This window comes from Culex quinquefasciatus, chromosome 2, assembly GCF_015732765.1.
Source record: "Culex quinquefasciatus strain JHB chromosome 2, VPISU_Cqui_1.0_pri_paternal, whole genome shotgun sequence".
Classification (NCBI taxonomy): Eukaryota; Metazoa; Arthropoda; class Insecta; order Diptera; family Culicidae; genus Culex; species Culex quinquefasciatus.
In genome coordinates, this window is record NC_051862.1 from 74816002 (window position 1) to 74830989 (window position 14988).

Here is a 14988-nt window from a genome sequence, read left to right on the forward strand (position 1 = left end):
AGTTAAAGAAATAATTGTTCCTAAATGGATTATGATGCAACACACAGCTGTAAGGAACTCCAAAACTCTGTTATGCACTTCAAAATAACTCATTGTATCTTGATTATTCACCAATAAAACCGAATTGAAAAAAAAAGAATTTTTGATTTTTAGAATATTAGAATTTTAGAATTTTAGAATTTTAGAATTGTAGAATTTTAGAATTTTAGAATTTTAGAATTTTAGAATTTTAGAATTTTAGAATTTTAGAATTTTAGAATTTTAGAATTTTAATATTTTAGAATTTTAGAATTTTAGAAATTTAGAATTTTAGAATTTTACAATTTTAGAATTTTAGAATTTTAGAATTTTAGAATTTTAGAATTTTAGAATTTTAGAATTTTAGAATTTTAGAATTTTAGAATTTTAGAATTTTAGAATTTTAGAATTTTAGAATTTTAGAATTTTAGAATTTTAAAATTTTAGAATTTTAGAATTTTAGAATTTTAGAATTTTAGAATTTTAAAATTTTAGAATTTTAGAATTTTAGAATTTTAGAAGCTTAGAATTTTAAAATTCTTAAATTTTAGAATTTTAAAATTTCAAAATTTTGCGATGATTCTGGACATCCCTCCAGATTAAATGACACAAGAATCACCTCGTTTGGTTGATAATTCGGTGAGATACAACTGGCTGAAGTTCAATTTCCCACATTTTGAAACTGTGAAAAAAAAAAAAAAAAATGGTTCGTCTTTTCCTCTGTAACTTAGGGTAAATGCATCTTTTTTGGATCTACCTTCTTTGAGATAATTCGGGACATCCTTCCAGATTCAACAAGAATCGCCCCACCCCTACAAGTGTTAAGCTGTCGGTTATCAACCGGCCAGGCCTACTTTGTGAAGTTTACCGCAGAGATGAATATATTGCTCGTTATCAGCAATTCCAAGAACGCGAACTAGTTCCTCTCTTCTAGCTTATCGCCATCAACAACTATAAGATTCTTGTTGAACTTGGAGCCCCTTTCTCTAATCCTAGTCGACTTGCTTGTGTCTTTAGGCGGTTTAAAATCATGTTCCAGTATCTCCAGATCACGAACAATCATGACGGTGTTATCGGTATAAGCAGGTGTTTGGACTGACTTGTTGAAAATTGTGCAATTCGTGTCGATATTCGTACTTCGCACAATTCCCCCTTAGCTTTGTTAGATTTCCAACTTAATTTTCAACATTCGTCGGCATGCCTTCCAAGCTTCGATGTTATTAAGCCGGCTTCACGATCTAATCTTTCCATTTCTTTCCCCTCACAGGTAATAATAACAATAATCATAGCAACAGTAAACTATTGGACACTAGTCATGTTTCGGTGGTGACCGTCGGCGAGGAGGAGATCAAGGTGAAGGACTCCTCGCACCACATCATCAACAGCGGTGGCACCGCCTCTCCGGCGCACCTCCACCTGCTAAACCATCACCAACAGCACAACCAGCACCATCCGCCCCACCACGACTCGATCAGCGACCTGTCGAACGTGAGCTGTGGTCCGAGCGAGTCCAGCGACGACGTCAAGGTGATGGACGTGATGATGACCCATCCGCCGCCAACGAGCACAAGCAGCGTGAGTACGGGCAGTACGGTAACGGCCGCGGGCGGCGGTAACTTTGCTCAACGGTCCCCGTCGGGTTCATCGATTTCATCGCCGCCGCTGCGGAGTGGCGGTTCTAGTACTAAGTTGAACGGCGCCGGCGGTGACTTTAGCCGCAGCCGGGAGGACGTCAGTATCATAGTGAATAAGCGCAAGATCGTCGACAAGCAGGCGCGGGTATCGCCGGACAGCAGCGTCGGCTCGATGGACGGGACCGGGTCGGTACGATCGGCCAGTACGCCACTTCATCACAACCACCAGCAGGAGAAGCCGCAGCAGCTGCAACCAGGTCACGGCAAGCAGCTGGATCGAAGCGATGCCGAGAGCATCGCGACCACAACTAGTCACGACAGCCGCGAACAGTCGGTTGACGAGGAGGTACAACTGAGGAGGAAACCTCCGGCGCCGATTGAACCCGAAGAGGACAAGGTTCCGCCCATCGCCCCGCCCAACACCCGCACCAAGCCTAGCCAGCGCAACTTTAGCAAGGAAGAGATTCACCTGCAGAACCTCAAGAAGAAGACGCGGAAGCGAACGCGCAAGTTTGAGATCGACGGCGTCCAGGTGACGACCACCACCAGCAAGGTGATCTACAGCGACGAGGACAACAACAAACTGTACGACGACCACCTGTTCCGGAAGCAGGAGCTGCGCGAGCTCAAGATGCTCCAGAAGCAGGAGAAGAAGCAATTCTACGAGCTGCAGCAGAAGGAGGTCGTCGCCAAAGAGCAGCAGGAGAAAAAGTTCGAACAGGAGCGGCTCCAGCTGGAGCGCACCTTCGAGGCGGACATGGACGTGCTTGCGCGTCAGCACCGCCAAACGGTGGAAAAGTACGAGCAACAGCAAGAGACTGAGCTGCGAAACACCTCCAAGAAGATCCGCGCCGAGCAGGAGCGGGACCTGAAGCTGGTAAGAAATGGCCTTCAATCGCTCAGTCGAATCTTCAACTAACCTTCTTTCAATTATAGTTCCGCGACAGCCTGAAGCAGGAGATTCGGCTGCTCAAGCAGGAGGTCGACTTGCTGCCCAAGGAGAAGCGGAAAGATGAGTTCCGCAAGCGCAAGACGGCGATGGAGCTGGAGCACGAGGAGCGCGAGAAAAACTTCCTGGCGACGCTCTCCGAAAATCACGAGCTGGCGCTGCGCCGCATCAGCGAGATCTACCGCGAGAAGCTGTCCGCCGCGGACAAGGGCTACCTGCAGCAGAAGCAGACGGTGAGTTGTTGCGGGTTGTGATTTGGTGCTTCGAATCTTTTAACACTTGACTTGCCTTGCAGGCCATGCGAACCCGAGAGGCTATGCTGTGGGAGCTGGAGGAAAAGCACATCCACGACAAGCACCAGCTCGCGAAGCGCCACGTCAAGGATCTGTGCTTTATGCAGCGCCACCAGATGATCATCCGGCACGAGAAAGAACTGGATCAAATCAAGAGGTAATTCGATTAAAAGTCTTTATTTCTTCAACTTGACTAAATCAACATTCTTGTTTCGGTGTAGAATGATTTCCCGGAAGGAGGAGGAAGTGCTCAAGCGGCAAACCATCGAGAGGCGGGCGCTGCCGAAGCGGATCCGAGCCGAGCGCAAGGCCCGGGACATGATGTTCCGCGAATCGTTGCGGATATCGATGACCACCGATCCGGAGCTGGAGCGGGAGAAGCTGAAGAAAGTTTGTTCTGCTAAACTCTAGAAATCTTCTGAAGGTGCTAAATTCTTTTTGTTTTTATTCTAGTTCCAAGAGCAGGAGAAGAAGCGCTACACCCAGGAACAAGTTCGGTTCGAGACCAAGCACAGCAAGCAGCTCGAAGAGCTGCGAGCCACCTCGGATGGTTCCATCAGGTACGGACTCAACCGCTTCACAACACATCTTCAGCGTATAAATATTGACCTTGTTGTGTTTCTTGTAGGGAGCTGGAACAGCTGCAGAACGAAAAGCGCAAGCAGCTGCTGGAGCATGAGACGGCCAAGCTGCGCGACTGTGACGAGGGCCTGCAGAAGGAGCTGCGCGAGTGGAAGTCCCAGCTGCTGCCGCGAAAGCAGGTGAGTCTTCTTTGTGGGATGGAACCGGGGCTCTCTACAACGCTGTAGATATCGATTTTCCAGTAAGCTTTAGTGCATGGAAGGGATTGCTGTTTGAAACGGTCGAAAGCGCTGAAACATATAGATTTTTTTATTTATAATTTTTTGTATGATAGCTAACTCTTCAGTTGATAACTAAATTATTGTTTGATTGGAGTAAGTAGTGTTTGATAATATCAATTGGCGGTTTTTATTTTAGCTTTTAGATAAGTTTGAGGCAAGGCTAGATATCGAAATGGTTACCCATACACTGATTCAATTTATATTAATGCGTTCTAACATCATTCCATCACATCGATTGAAAAAAAAAACGGTGTTTGGTTGAGAAAAAAACGATTTTTATCTTTAAACTCGGAAATCAATGTACTCATTTTACGGTCATGTCTCTTTTCTTTCCAAATGATGGTACAAATCTGATTTCGATTTTTTCAAAAAAAAATTGTATTCTGCAATAGCTCAAAATATTTGTTTTTCCTAAAATGTTTTTTTCGCAAAACTTTTTTATGAAAAGCAGTCGAAATTATGATAAAACGCTGAGATTTCAAAAAAGTGTCCACGTTGTTTATTTATGGTCTCAATAACCTAGAGAGGTCATTCGTCACATCAATTCTAAAATGTAAAATTATAAAATGTAAAATTTAAAAAAAAATCCAAAATATCCAAGAATACCAAAACTTTTAAAAATTTAAAAAATACAAAAAATTTCATAAATTCCATAAATTCAACAAATTTTTCATATCCCAAAAATATAAAAAAAAAATCTAAAAAATTGAAACCTCAAAAAAAAAAATCCATTTTTTTCATTTTTTTCGTTTAATTCCCAACAATTCTGTAAATTCTAAAAATTTCCAAAAATTTCCCAAAGTTTCCCAATTTCTATAAATAAAAAAATAAATAAAAAGATATAAATTTCAAAAATTCTAAAAATTAAAACAAAAATTTTTAAAATTCTAAAGAAATCATAAAAATTATTTTATCCATAAATCCCGGAAATTCTTAAAAAAAAAACAAAAAATTCCAAAAATTACAGAAATTACAAAAATTAAAAAGAAAACAAAAATTCCACAAAAATTTCAAGTTTCGAAAATTTTCAATTCTTAAATCCAGAATTTAAAAAAAATCCCAACTATCCAAGTATTAAATTTTTTTTTTAAAATCAAAAAATTCAAAACATTCCATAAATTCTATAAATAAAAAAAAATACAAAAATTATAAAAAAATCCAAACGTTCCAAAAATTTCCTATTCTAAAAAAACAAAATTTAAAAAATACCAAAATATCCAAGAAAACCAAAATTTTCAAAAATTCTATAAATTTTATAAATTTCTAAAATTTAATAAAAATCCAAAAATCCAAAAGTTAAAAAAATTATAACAGTTTTAAAATATTAAATAATCCCGGAAATATTAAAAATTCCAAAAATATTTAAAAAAAATTATAAATTCCAAAAAATAAAAATTTCCAAAAATTGACAAAACAAAAATTTCAAAAGTTCTAAAAATTTTTAAACTAAAAAATAAAAAAAATAGAAAATAAACAAAATTGTTAAAAGTTCCAAAAAATTCTAAAATTCAATTTTTTTAAAAAAATTGTTAAAATCTAAAAGTTTTATTTTTTTTTTTAAATTCAAAAATGCCTAAAATTGCAAAAATTCTAAACATTCCAATTCTAACAATCCCAAAAAATAAAAACCAAAAATCCAAAAATTTCAAAAATTTCAAAAAAATAGATTAAATTAAATTCGAAAATAAAAACACTAAAAAAATTAAAATTATAAATAAAAATTAAAAAATTAAGAACAATCCAAATTCCTCAAATATTCTACAATTTTTAATTCTATGGGTCTAAAACTAGAAAATAAAAATTTTATAATATTTTCAATTATAAAACTCTACAATTTAAAAATTACAATTTAAAAATTCCAAAAATTGTATTATTGGTATATTTTTAATTTTTTTTAGCAAAAGCAATTGCAAAATTAGTTTTTCAAATAATTGTCCCTTTTTTACAATTTTAATGAATACCCTCAATTTTACCAAAATTATTTCCTCCAAAGATACCGATTTTGATAGAACCAACCATTATTGTTTGGACAATTGCCAAAATGGTGTGAGACTCGTGGGGTTCGTCACTGTGAGCGACTGAAAAAAGCAATTTTAAGAGATTGCCAAACTGTCAAACACAAAAAAGTGCGAGTTTGTTTGCCATAGTCTTATAGATACTTCAGTCAAAGACGTGCAAGCAAAATGCAGGCTAACAAGCAAAGCAGTCAAACTGTCAAACTGTGAAAAAAAAAAAAAAAATGTTTGTTTGTTTGTCGTAGTCTAATTTGTCCTTCACAATTCGCAAACAAAAATTGAAGTTTTGGTTGTATGGACGAACCAATAATGTGTGTAAACTCACTTCTTGAAATGTGAGGAAATTGGCAAATTTTTAGGAGTAACAAATTCGATATCTAACCTTGTACCTCTGCTTCATTGCAGCATGCAGCTTGATAATTAGCTTGTTAGTGAAGATAAGAGAGAGTGCTTTATAACCGAATTGTACAGAGTGTATGAGTTCTTCCGACTAACCGCATTTTCTTAACGAATAACATTTTCCCCATTTTTTACCCCTCGCCTTCTCCGTGACGCTGCGCCCTCGTGGGACCTACTTAAACTACGATAACCAAACACACGAAAAATAAAACCTCGAAACACACACAATTTACAGAGCGTTCAGAAAGAGCTCGACCGGGCGGTGGACGAGTACGAGCTGCGGTGGGGTGGGCCCGTCGACAGGCGCGAGTTCGAGGGCGATTTTGTCGTGCCGCCGGAGATCCGCAACCGGACCAACTCGCTCAATTCGCGCTCGCTGCGGCTGCACGGCGGTCTGTTGAGCATTTCCCGGTCCCGTACGTTCCTGTCGCTGCCGGTGGCGAACGGGGGTCGGAACGGCGGTATACACAGTTCGGTGCCGGATCTGAGCCGGTCGGTGCCGAATACGCCCGGGTCGGCCCACAAGCTGTCGCTGGCTTCGTCGTACGACTCGGTGCTGGAGGAGAACGAGAATGAGGGAGCGGGGGTGGCGGAGGGTCAGGGGGGAGGTCAACAGTCGGCGATCAAGTATATCTTCACGGACGATGGGGTTCATTTGAGGCGGAAGTCGGAGGATATCTTGTCGGGGAGGAGGACGAAGATTCCGGTGAAGGGTAGCCAGGGTCAGGGAAGGTCGTATCAGGAGAACGGAGGTCGGCCTCAGTCGCAGCAGCAGCATCAGCAGAGTCATTCGAGGCAGCATTCTGAGCCCAGCAATCGGCTGGTTCCGATTCGGGTCAAGAAGCCAGGCAACTTTTTCGAAGCCATGACCAACAGGTCGTCGCAAGCGGCGGTTCCTCAGTATAGTGGAGGGACCATGCCCAGGAGTGGTGGCGCTGGCTATGGGTGGGGAAACAGTCGTCTCGGGACCGCGAACAACTTCTCGTCCGATGCCAACATTAGCAGACTGTCGACGTTTAGTTCGGCCAGGGGTGGTCTTCCGCTGCCACCGGAGCAGCAGTACCGAAACGGTGGGAACGATCCTCGCGGCGTCGTCAATCCGGGCATGAAACTGTCCCCTTCAACGCCAATTTTGCTATCCCCAGGAAAGGAGTCCGATTCAGCAGCTTAAGCCACCCTCCCTAAAATATCAACTAGTCAGTCCAAATAGTCCAAATCTAGCAATCAATTGACCTCCCCCCATGCAGAATTTAGCATAAACTTAGTCCAGATTCCCGCAACTGTGTATACGCGTTCAAACCCCCCGCTGCAATGCGTCCACCCGGCGCGACAATCCCTTTTGGTGCACCGAGTTCGATACCTATTCAAAGATGCGCGCGCACTCACTCACAACACACACAACACTCTATTGCTACTAACGTTCAAGTACTAACTAACCACAACAATTAAGGGGCTGCACCAACCAATAATTATTGCACACTAACCGTAATCAACAACAGTGTGTACTAACACGCGCACCTAACACGTCCGAAGAAGCGCACTAACAATTCCGCGCCGCACACAAACTCCCACCCTCAAATCCCCTTCGATCAACTACAATCACACACACGAAATAACGCGGTGCCAAAGCCAAGCAGTCGTCCACAAATATGCATTTTTTGGGAATCCGGAATGTGGATTCGGCGGAGGGCGAGTGGCCGATCGGAACCAGGTTTGTAAAAGGGTTTTACTTTGAAGTGTCGTACCACCTCGTACGTGCAACATCACCGTCTCCGTAAATGTCCACCCGTGTCGTGTGTCTGTTAAATGTGGTTATATTTTTACTTTCTCGTTTTAAATGTTGTTCTTCGCCGTTTCTATTGTGTTCAGTGTTGGTGTAAGTCAATTTTCAACCAAAGAACCAGTTGTCAAATTATGGCTTTGATAACTCAATCTATGCATTAGGCGATTTTTAAAACGAATTGATCATTTTGTTTTCACTGCACTACATTTTTTTATTCACTTTTACCATTGAAGATGAATTACCCATAAGTTTTTTTTTATTTCCGAAAATAAATTAGATTTGGAAGGGCTAACACTTATTTTTGACATTTTAAATTGCCTTGATTTAAGAGTTTTGAAATTATTGTTTTAAAAAGATTAAACAAAGTTGCTTTTTTTTACATAGAGGATTCAACCAAAAGTTTTCGAAATATCGCGAGTTGAATAATGAGGGCTTTTTGATGATACGGAGGAAAACTCTTTTTTCACAAAACTTAGATTTTTAGAGGCACCAGCAACCAGCAGTCCAACCAACAATGTCAAAAAGTGAAAATTGTTTGAAATTTTCGCAGCTTTCTAAAAAACAAAGCCTATTTACATTTTTTGAAAGGGTTTGGTCAAGACACCAAATAGCAATTCGCAATTTTCAGTGTAAGAACGGGCCTTGACCGATCTTATGCACCAGATTCCCGACGAACACGCACTGCCCTTACACCTACATCTCACCCTTGCTGTGAGTCAGTACGAGCAACACGCTAGAACACGCTTTGAGTCTGGGGTAAAATGAATCTACTGTCTCATTGTAGACCAGGGGTGCTCAAAGTATTTGAATGGCGGGCCAAATTTGAAGTTCAGATAAGCTTGCGGGCCAAATGTGAAAATGGCGGACTTGAGAAAAAAAAAACGTAATTTCACTCTATAAAATGGAGAAATACATCAATCAGTTGAAATTTGTTGCAATTTCATTTACCTTTCTTAACCCTCTCACGCCCATGGTTACTCCAGAGCACCAAAACTTTGAACTCAAATATCTCGGAACTGACACAACTTTTCATGATGCTTTAAGTTGCAGGTGTTCGTGTAGAATGTATACTTACATCTCCCCAAATTTCATAAAATTTGGTTAAGCACAAGCAAAGTTACAGTGTGAAATGTAAACAAAAATGGGCCAATGTTAGGGAAATAAATAAGACCTGTTTTCGAAAGCCCGTAAAAAATACCAAACACAAAACAACATTTGGACAAGAACCCCTGTGAATAACATTGTGAGTTTGGACAGGTTTGAAGTGTTTTTCAACCTTTTTCATTTGGTGCACCAGAGCACCACCTAGGCATATGAGCAACCAAATATTCAGGAGCACTTTTTTCTAAATTACAGAAAAAGCTTATTTTTATCAAAACAAAAGTTTATAAACGTTTTGACTTATTCATAAACAAGACAAAACATTGTTATTAGACCGATAATTTTATTATTTTCCTCATTTTTCATGAAAATGGTTGTTTGTGGGTTTTGAATGAGCCAATCAAAGACACCTGAAAATGCAGAGATTTTAGAATTTGTAGTTAATACTTCAGAAATATGGTCTTACAGCAAAGCATAAGTAGTTTTTAACACATTTCGAAGCGTTTTCAAACAAATGAACCAATAGATTTGAAGAAAACGAGATTTTGTGGTTTAAAAAAAAGTTGCTCATCTTCCTGATGGTGCTCTGGTGCACCACTTCAAATTCTACTTTTTTGCCCCAATTCGATGTTTGTGGGTCAAAGTAAAGTATTTCCTGCATTATTGTACCAAAATTAAGCCATTTACTATTTTTACGATAAGCAAACAGCTCTGGGCGTTAGAGGGTTAAATTTTCGTCATTTAACGTTTTAGGAACAGAAAAGGATTTTTATTTCGTTGAAAAAAGCTTTAAATCCAATTGGTTAAAATTTATTTAAATCAAAAATCTAAAAAAATATTATTCAAAAGCTCATTACTGCAATTTTTATGCTACAACAAACATTGAAATCAGGTTAGACCGCTGCTAATATTTATGTTAGAAAATTATATTTCACGGTTTGGTCAAGGTCGAGGAGTGGTGGACCATTTTGAGACAGAATGCTGAAGACAAAGTTCATATCACAAATATGTTTTGTTCTTGAAATGTTAACTTTTATTTTTATTTCGAAGGAGTGACACAAACTTAGACAAATTGCATTTTTTTTCAAAATCAAAATCATGCAAAAGGATTTTTCAACAATTATTTCTCCGTTTTCATAAGTTTCGGTTTGCCAGAATCAGATGCTAGTTACTCAGATATGGGTTACTTATCTGAATGTCATAAGTTCGAATCCAGAAGTTGAAGATTTTCAAGTGAAAAAAGTCCATTAAATATTTTTTTTCTTTGCTATCTCTACAGTGTTCTACTTTGTCAAATTTGAACGTTTCATAACTCATTTCTTAAAATGATTGATCAAAAGTTTGGGGAAAATAACATTTTCAATCACACACATATCTGGAGTTTTTTTTGAAAAGGTCCTATAAACCAAATTTTCAATTTTTGCTTTTTGAGTGTTTTTAGAACCGCCTTGAGTCAGGGGTAATCAAAAACACCCAAAAAGCAAAAAATGAAAATTTGGTTTATAGGACCTTTTCAAAAAAAAAACTCCATATATATTTTTAATAAAATAGATTATTGAAACAACATGTTTGGATCAAAATATGTCTAAATTATTCGTTTTATTTTAACAACAACTAAAAAGGTTCACAAAATGCTAAACCTTAATTTGTAAAAAATACAAAATCATTTTGCAGATGGTTCAAAGGGCCATTTTACATGATCATTCAAAACGGGTCCGCAGGCCACAAAAAATCACTTTGCGGGCCACGTTTGGCCCGCGGGCCATACTTTGGTCACCCCTGTATAGACGCACTTGGCAGGAACAATGAGACAGCTGGGGAACAATGAGGCACTCTACAAAAATCAATGCTTTTCTAGTAAAACATCATGCTTTTATATTGCTCCATTTCAGGTGACTTACTTTGAACATTTTCAAGCAATTTTGTCAACATGAAACTTCAATTAACAAAAGTTATACTAAAAAGTATTTGAATTTGGTAAAATCCATATATTTTACCAAATAACTTTATATTTTTGGTAAAATGAAGTTCAAACTCAATAAATATGCCAAAAATCACTTCCAATTTATGTTTTAAAAGATTTCCATAAATTTTGAAAAGTTTGAAAAAAGAGTGGGGAACAATGAGACAGCCCTGGATTCTGGGTATATTCTAAATTTTGGTCAAACCTAATAAAAGGACATTGACAAAACGCATGGAAAATTCAGACAATATTTCTATCACAATATCTGAAATTCGGCCTCCAAAAAGTGTATAAACAACACTTAAGTGCTAATAACTTTCCTTAGGGTTGTCAGATCCTCGATGTTTTAGACTCATTTTGAAAGGTCTTTCGATTATCTAACTAACGGCAGGTCGCATGATGGACCCGGACATCATTTTTTTTTATTAAAATATCTATGATCCGGCCTCCGGAAAGTGTACATCTAACTTTTGATAGGGTTGTTAGATCTTCAATGTTTTGGGCATGGTCTTTTGAAATACCTTTCTAAAAATGTATAACATGATAGATTTTCTTGCAAAAACCATCCTTCGGGATCTTCCGGACATTCGCCAAAATCGTTTTTTTAGCATAACTTTTGAAGTACTTAACTAAACTTGCTGATTTTAAATATCTTTCGGCAGCTGTATGCCGAGGAGCAGCCGGAGATCGCAGACGAATTCGCATCTGACAGGGCTGTATCAGCTGCTTGCCCATCAAATGCGTCCTGTATGGATGATATCTTGACCGACGAGATATTCCAAGCTATCAAGTCAAGCGCAAAGAACAAGTCCCCTGGAAGTGACGGTATTCCACTTGAGTTCTATGCAAAAACCTTCGATATCATCCACAGGCACTTGAACCTCATCCTGAATGAGGCCCTGCGCGGCAACATCCCGCCGGAGTTTGTCGATGGTACAATAGTACTCGTGAAAAAGAAGGGTGCCGATTCAACCATTAAATCCTATCGCCCTATCTTGCTCCTTAACACGGATTACAAGCTTCTCTCACGAATACTAAAGTGCAGGCTGGATCGTGTGATGCGAGACAACCAGATCCTCACCACATCTCAAAAGTGCTCCAATGGCGACAAAAACATCTTTCAAGCTACACTCTCACTCAAGGACAAGGTCGCGCAGCTGAAGGAGAGAAGACTGTTCGGGAAGCTCGTCTCGTTCGATCTCGATCATGCCTTTGATCGGGTCGATAGAGGTTTCCTGATGAGAACTATGCGAACGCTTGGTATCAACCCGCGCTTGGTTGAACTGCTGGACAAAATCGGCCGGCTATCCACTTCCCGTGTTCTGGTGAACGGTCATCTGTCACCGTCATTCCCGATCGGACGCTCCGTCCGTCAAGGGATCCTCTCTCGATGCACCTCTTTGTGATCTATCTCCACCCCTCATCAAGCGACTCGAGCAAATCTGCGTTGGCTCCAACGACTTGGTTGTTGCCTATGCCGACGACGTATCGATCATCACCACGTGTGCCGAGAGAATCGAGAGAGTGAAGGAGCAGTTCGAGAACTTCGGGCGATCAGCTGGTGCCAAGCTCAATGTTCGAAAGACGATCTCCATCGACGTAGGCTACATCAACAACAACAATCGACTCGCTGTGCCCTGGCTGCAGACAGCTGACAAGGTCAAGATTCTCGGCATTGTGTTCGTGAATTCAGTGCGACTGATGGGCAAACTAAACTGGGTCCCGCTGGTAGGGATGCTCACTCGGCAGCTCTGGCTACACCGAATGCGTACACTAACACTTCAACAAAAGGTCGTACTGCTGAACACGTTCATCACTTCTAAACTATGGTACGTAGCATCGGTGTTAGCAATCACGAAGGCAGATGTTGCCAGACTCACACGGCTAATGGGATCATTTCTGTGGGTCGGCCAGTGCATTAGAGTGCCGATGCAGCAGCTCGCGCTACCAGTCGAGTTGGGGGGTTTGAATCTGCATCTACCTGCGTTCAAATGTCAAGCTCTCCTCGTCAACAGGCATCTACGCGAGATCGAGAACTTACCCTTCTACAACTCTTTTGTGAGTAGTACACGGAATCCCCCAAACTTACGGATAGTTCCAACCAACTGTCCGTGTCTGAAAACAGTCTGCAGCGAGCTCCCTTACCTCCCCAGTGCACTCCAAGCGAATCCCTCGGCCAATCTTCTCCACGCTCACTACCTGAACAAGATCGACAAGCCGAAAGTGATGCTGGAAAACCCAACAGCAAACTGGAATCGAATATGGCGAAACATTGCGGCCAAACACCTGACATCGCTCGAGCGCTGTCATTACTACCTGCTCGTCAACCGGAAGCTGTCCAACCAGCGGCTGTTGCACAGGATGCAACGGGCCGACTCTGACATGTGTCCCAACTGCAACAACGAACCAGAGGACATCCCACACAATATCTCAACATGCCCGCGCGTTGCAGCGGCGTGGACCGTGCTGCAGAGAAGGCTAAGGAACATCGCCCAAAACAGAAACATCTCTCTCACCCATCTATTGCAACCAACACTTCTTGCAATAAGACGATCAGTTAAAGTTAAAGTGCTTAAAACGTTCATTCAGTTTGTCATCTTTGTTAGCAAGGATAATAATGTAATTGACATTAATGAATTAGAATTTCACTTAGATACTGAAGTTTAAGCTATTTGGTCAAGTAGTTTTTAAGCAATCAAAACCAATAAAACAACATTTTATATAAAAAAAAAAAAATAGAGACCTGTGGGACCCCAAGATTGATCGAATGAGCCTAATACGGTCAAAATCTGTTCATCAAGTCCGGATATAATCGAGTGACAATTTTTTTGTCCACCCATCTACACAAATCCACACAGACATTTGCTCAGAACATGATTCGGAGTCGATATGTATGCGTGAAGGTGGGTTTACGAGGTCAAATTAATAAGTTCATTTTTCGAGTGATTTTATAGCCTTTCCTCTGGTGGGGAAGGCAAAAAGGTACACGGACAATTTGTCGATTTTTAAATTATTTTTTTTTACAGAAAATGAATTTCGTAAAATTCCATTTCAACGAATCATTTTCGTGGTTAACTTTACGCAGTTGGCTTGGCCGTTTAGAAAAGAAGGATGTTGGAAGTCATCACCCCGAAATTCTCCAGGTCAAATTCGCTATGGTTAGTTTAGGTTGAATTAGAAAATCAAATTCGTAAAATTCCTATTTTTTTATTTTTTCAAAACTTTTTTTTTTCGTAAAATCGCGATAACTCGTGATGTTTATAAGAAAACCCCTTATGTCTATAATTTTTGTATTTGTCTGCTCTACAACTTTGTAGAACATTGTTACACTCTAAAAAATAACCCTGCAAAGTTAGAAAAAACACGAAATTTTAAAATGAAAATTTTTGTTCTAAATGAAAAAATGACCCTTCTGGGTCAATGTAGATTTGAAAAGTACATTAAATTTCCCATAAAATGACATGTTCCAAAATTTTTTACAGTCGAGTAACGGAAAAAGGGAAAATTTTTAAAACTTTTTTAGTGTTTTTTTTTCGATGAAAAAAACATTTTTTCGGAATTCTGAGTACGCCATCAAATCGGGCGTCTAATTTTACATAAAAGTCCCTTTGACACCAAATTTCTATCTCATCACCGTTTCAGGCTGCAAATTATTGAAAAACACTTTTTTTTTCGCATGTTCAAAAATGGAAGGGGTCGTACCGCCCCTCCGTCACGAGATATCAAAAAACGGACCTCGGATTCGTGATCAGGGACAAAAGTTACCCCTTAGGACAAAGTTTCACGCAAATCGAAAAGGGGTCGGGGCAACTGCTGTGTGAGTTGGTGGAGAATTACCCAAATGTTTCCGCAGCTTAGAAAATTTTCTGAATTTTATAAAAAATCTTTTTATAGATGGTCACTCATGAGCACTATTTTACAAAAATCGAAAAATCAAATTTCTAGATATAATCACATTTTAAGTGGCCTT

At 39.6% G+C, this 14988-nt stretch overlaps 1 protein-coding gene across 12 annotated transcripts in view; it reads left to right on the forward strand.

Moving 5' to 3' along the window:
* Positions 1–14988, forward strand: part of LOC6047677 (serine/threonine-protein kinase 10) — a 104431-nt gene that overhangs the window by 75030 nt on the left and 14413 nt on the right. For 10 of the 12 annotated variants that reach the window (XM_038255106.1, XM_038255105.1, XM_038255110.1 and 7 more), the window contains 7 exons: positions 1286–2529; positions 2589–2834; positions 2897–3051; positions 3116–3284; positions 3348–3454; positions 3523–3655; positions 6407–7882. In XM_038255106.1, the coding sequence (XP_038111034.1) occupies positions 1286–2529; positions 2589–2834; positions 2897–3051; positions 3116–3284; positions 3348–3454; positions 3523–3655; positions 6407–7342 (2990 nt within the window). In that variant the 3' untranslated portion in view covers positions 7343–7882. The remainder of the gene's footprint in view (positions 1–1285; positions 2530–2588; positions 2835–2896; positions 3052–3115; positions 3285–3347; positions 3455–3522; positions 3656–6406; positions 7883–14988) is intronic. The other 2 variants (XM_038255114.1, XM_038255117.1) reach the window with 1 other exon arrangement.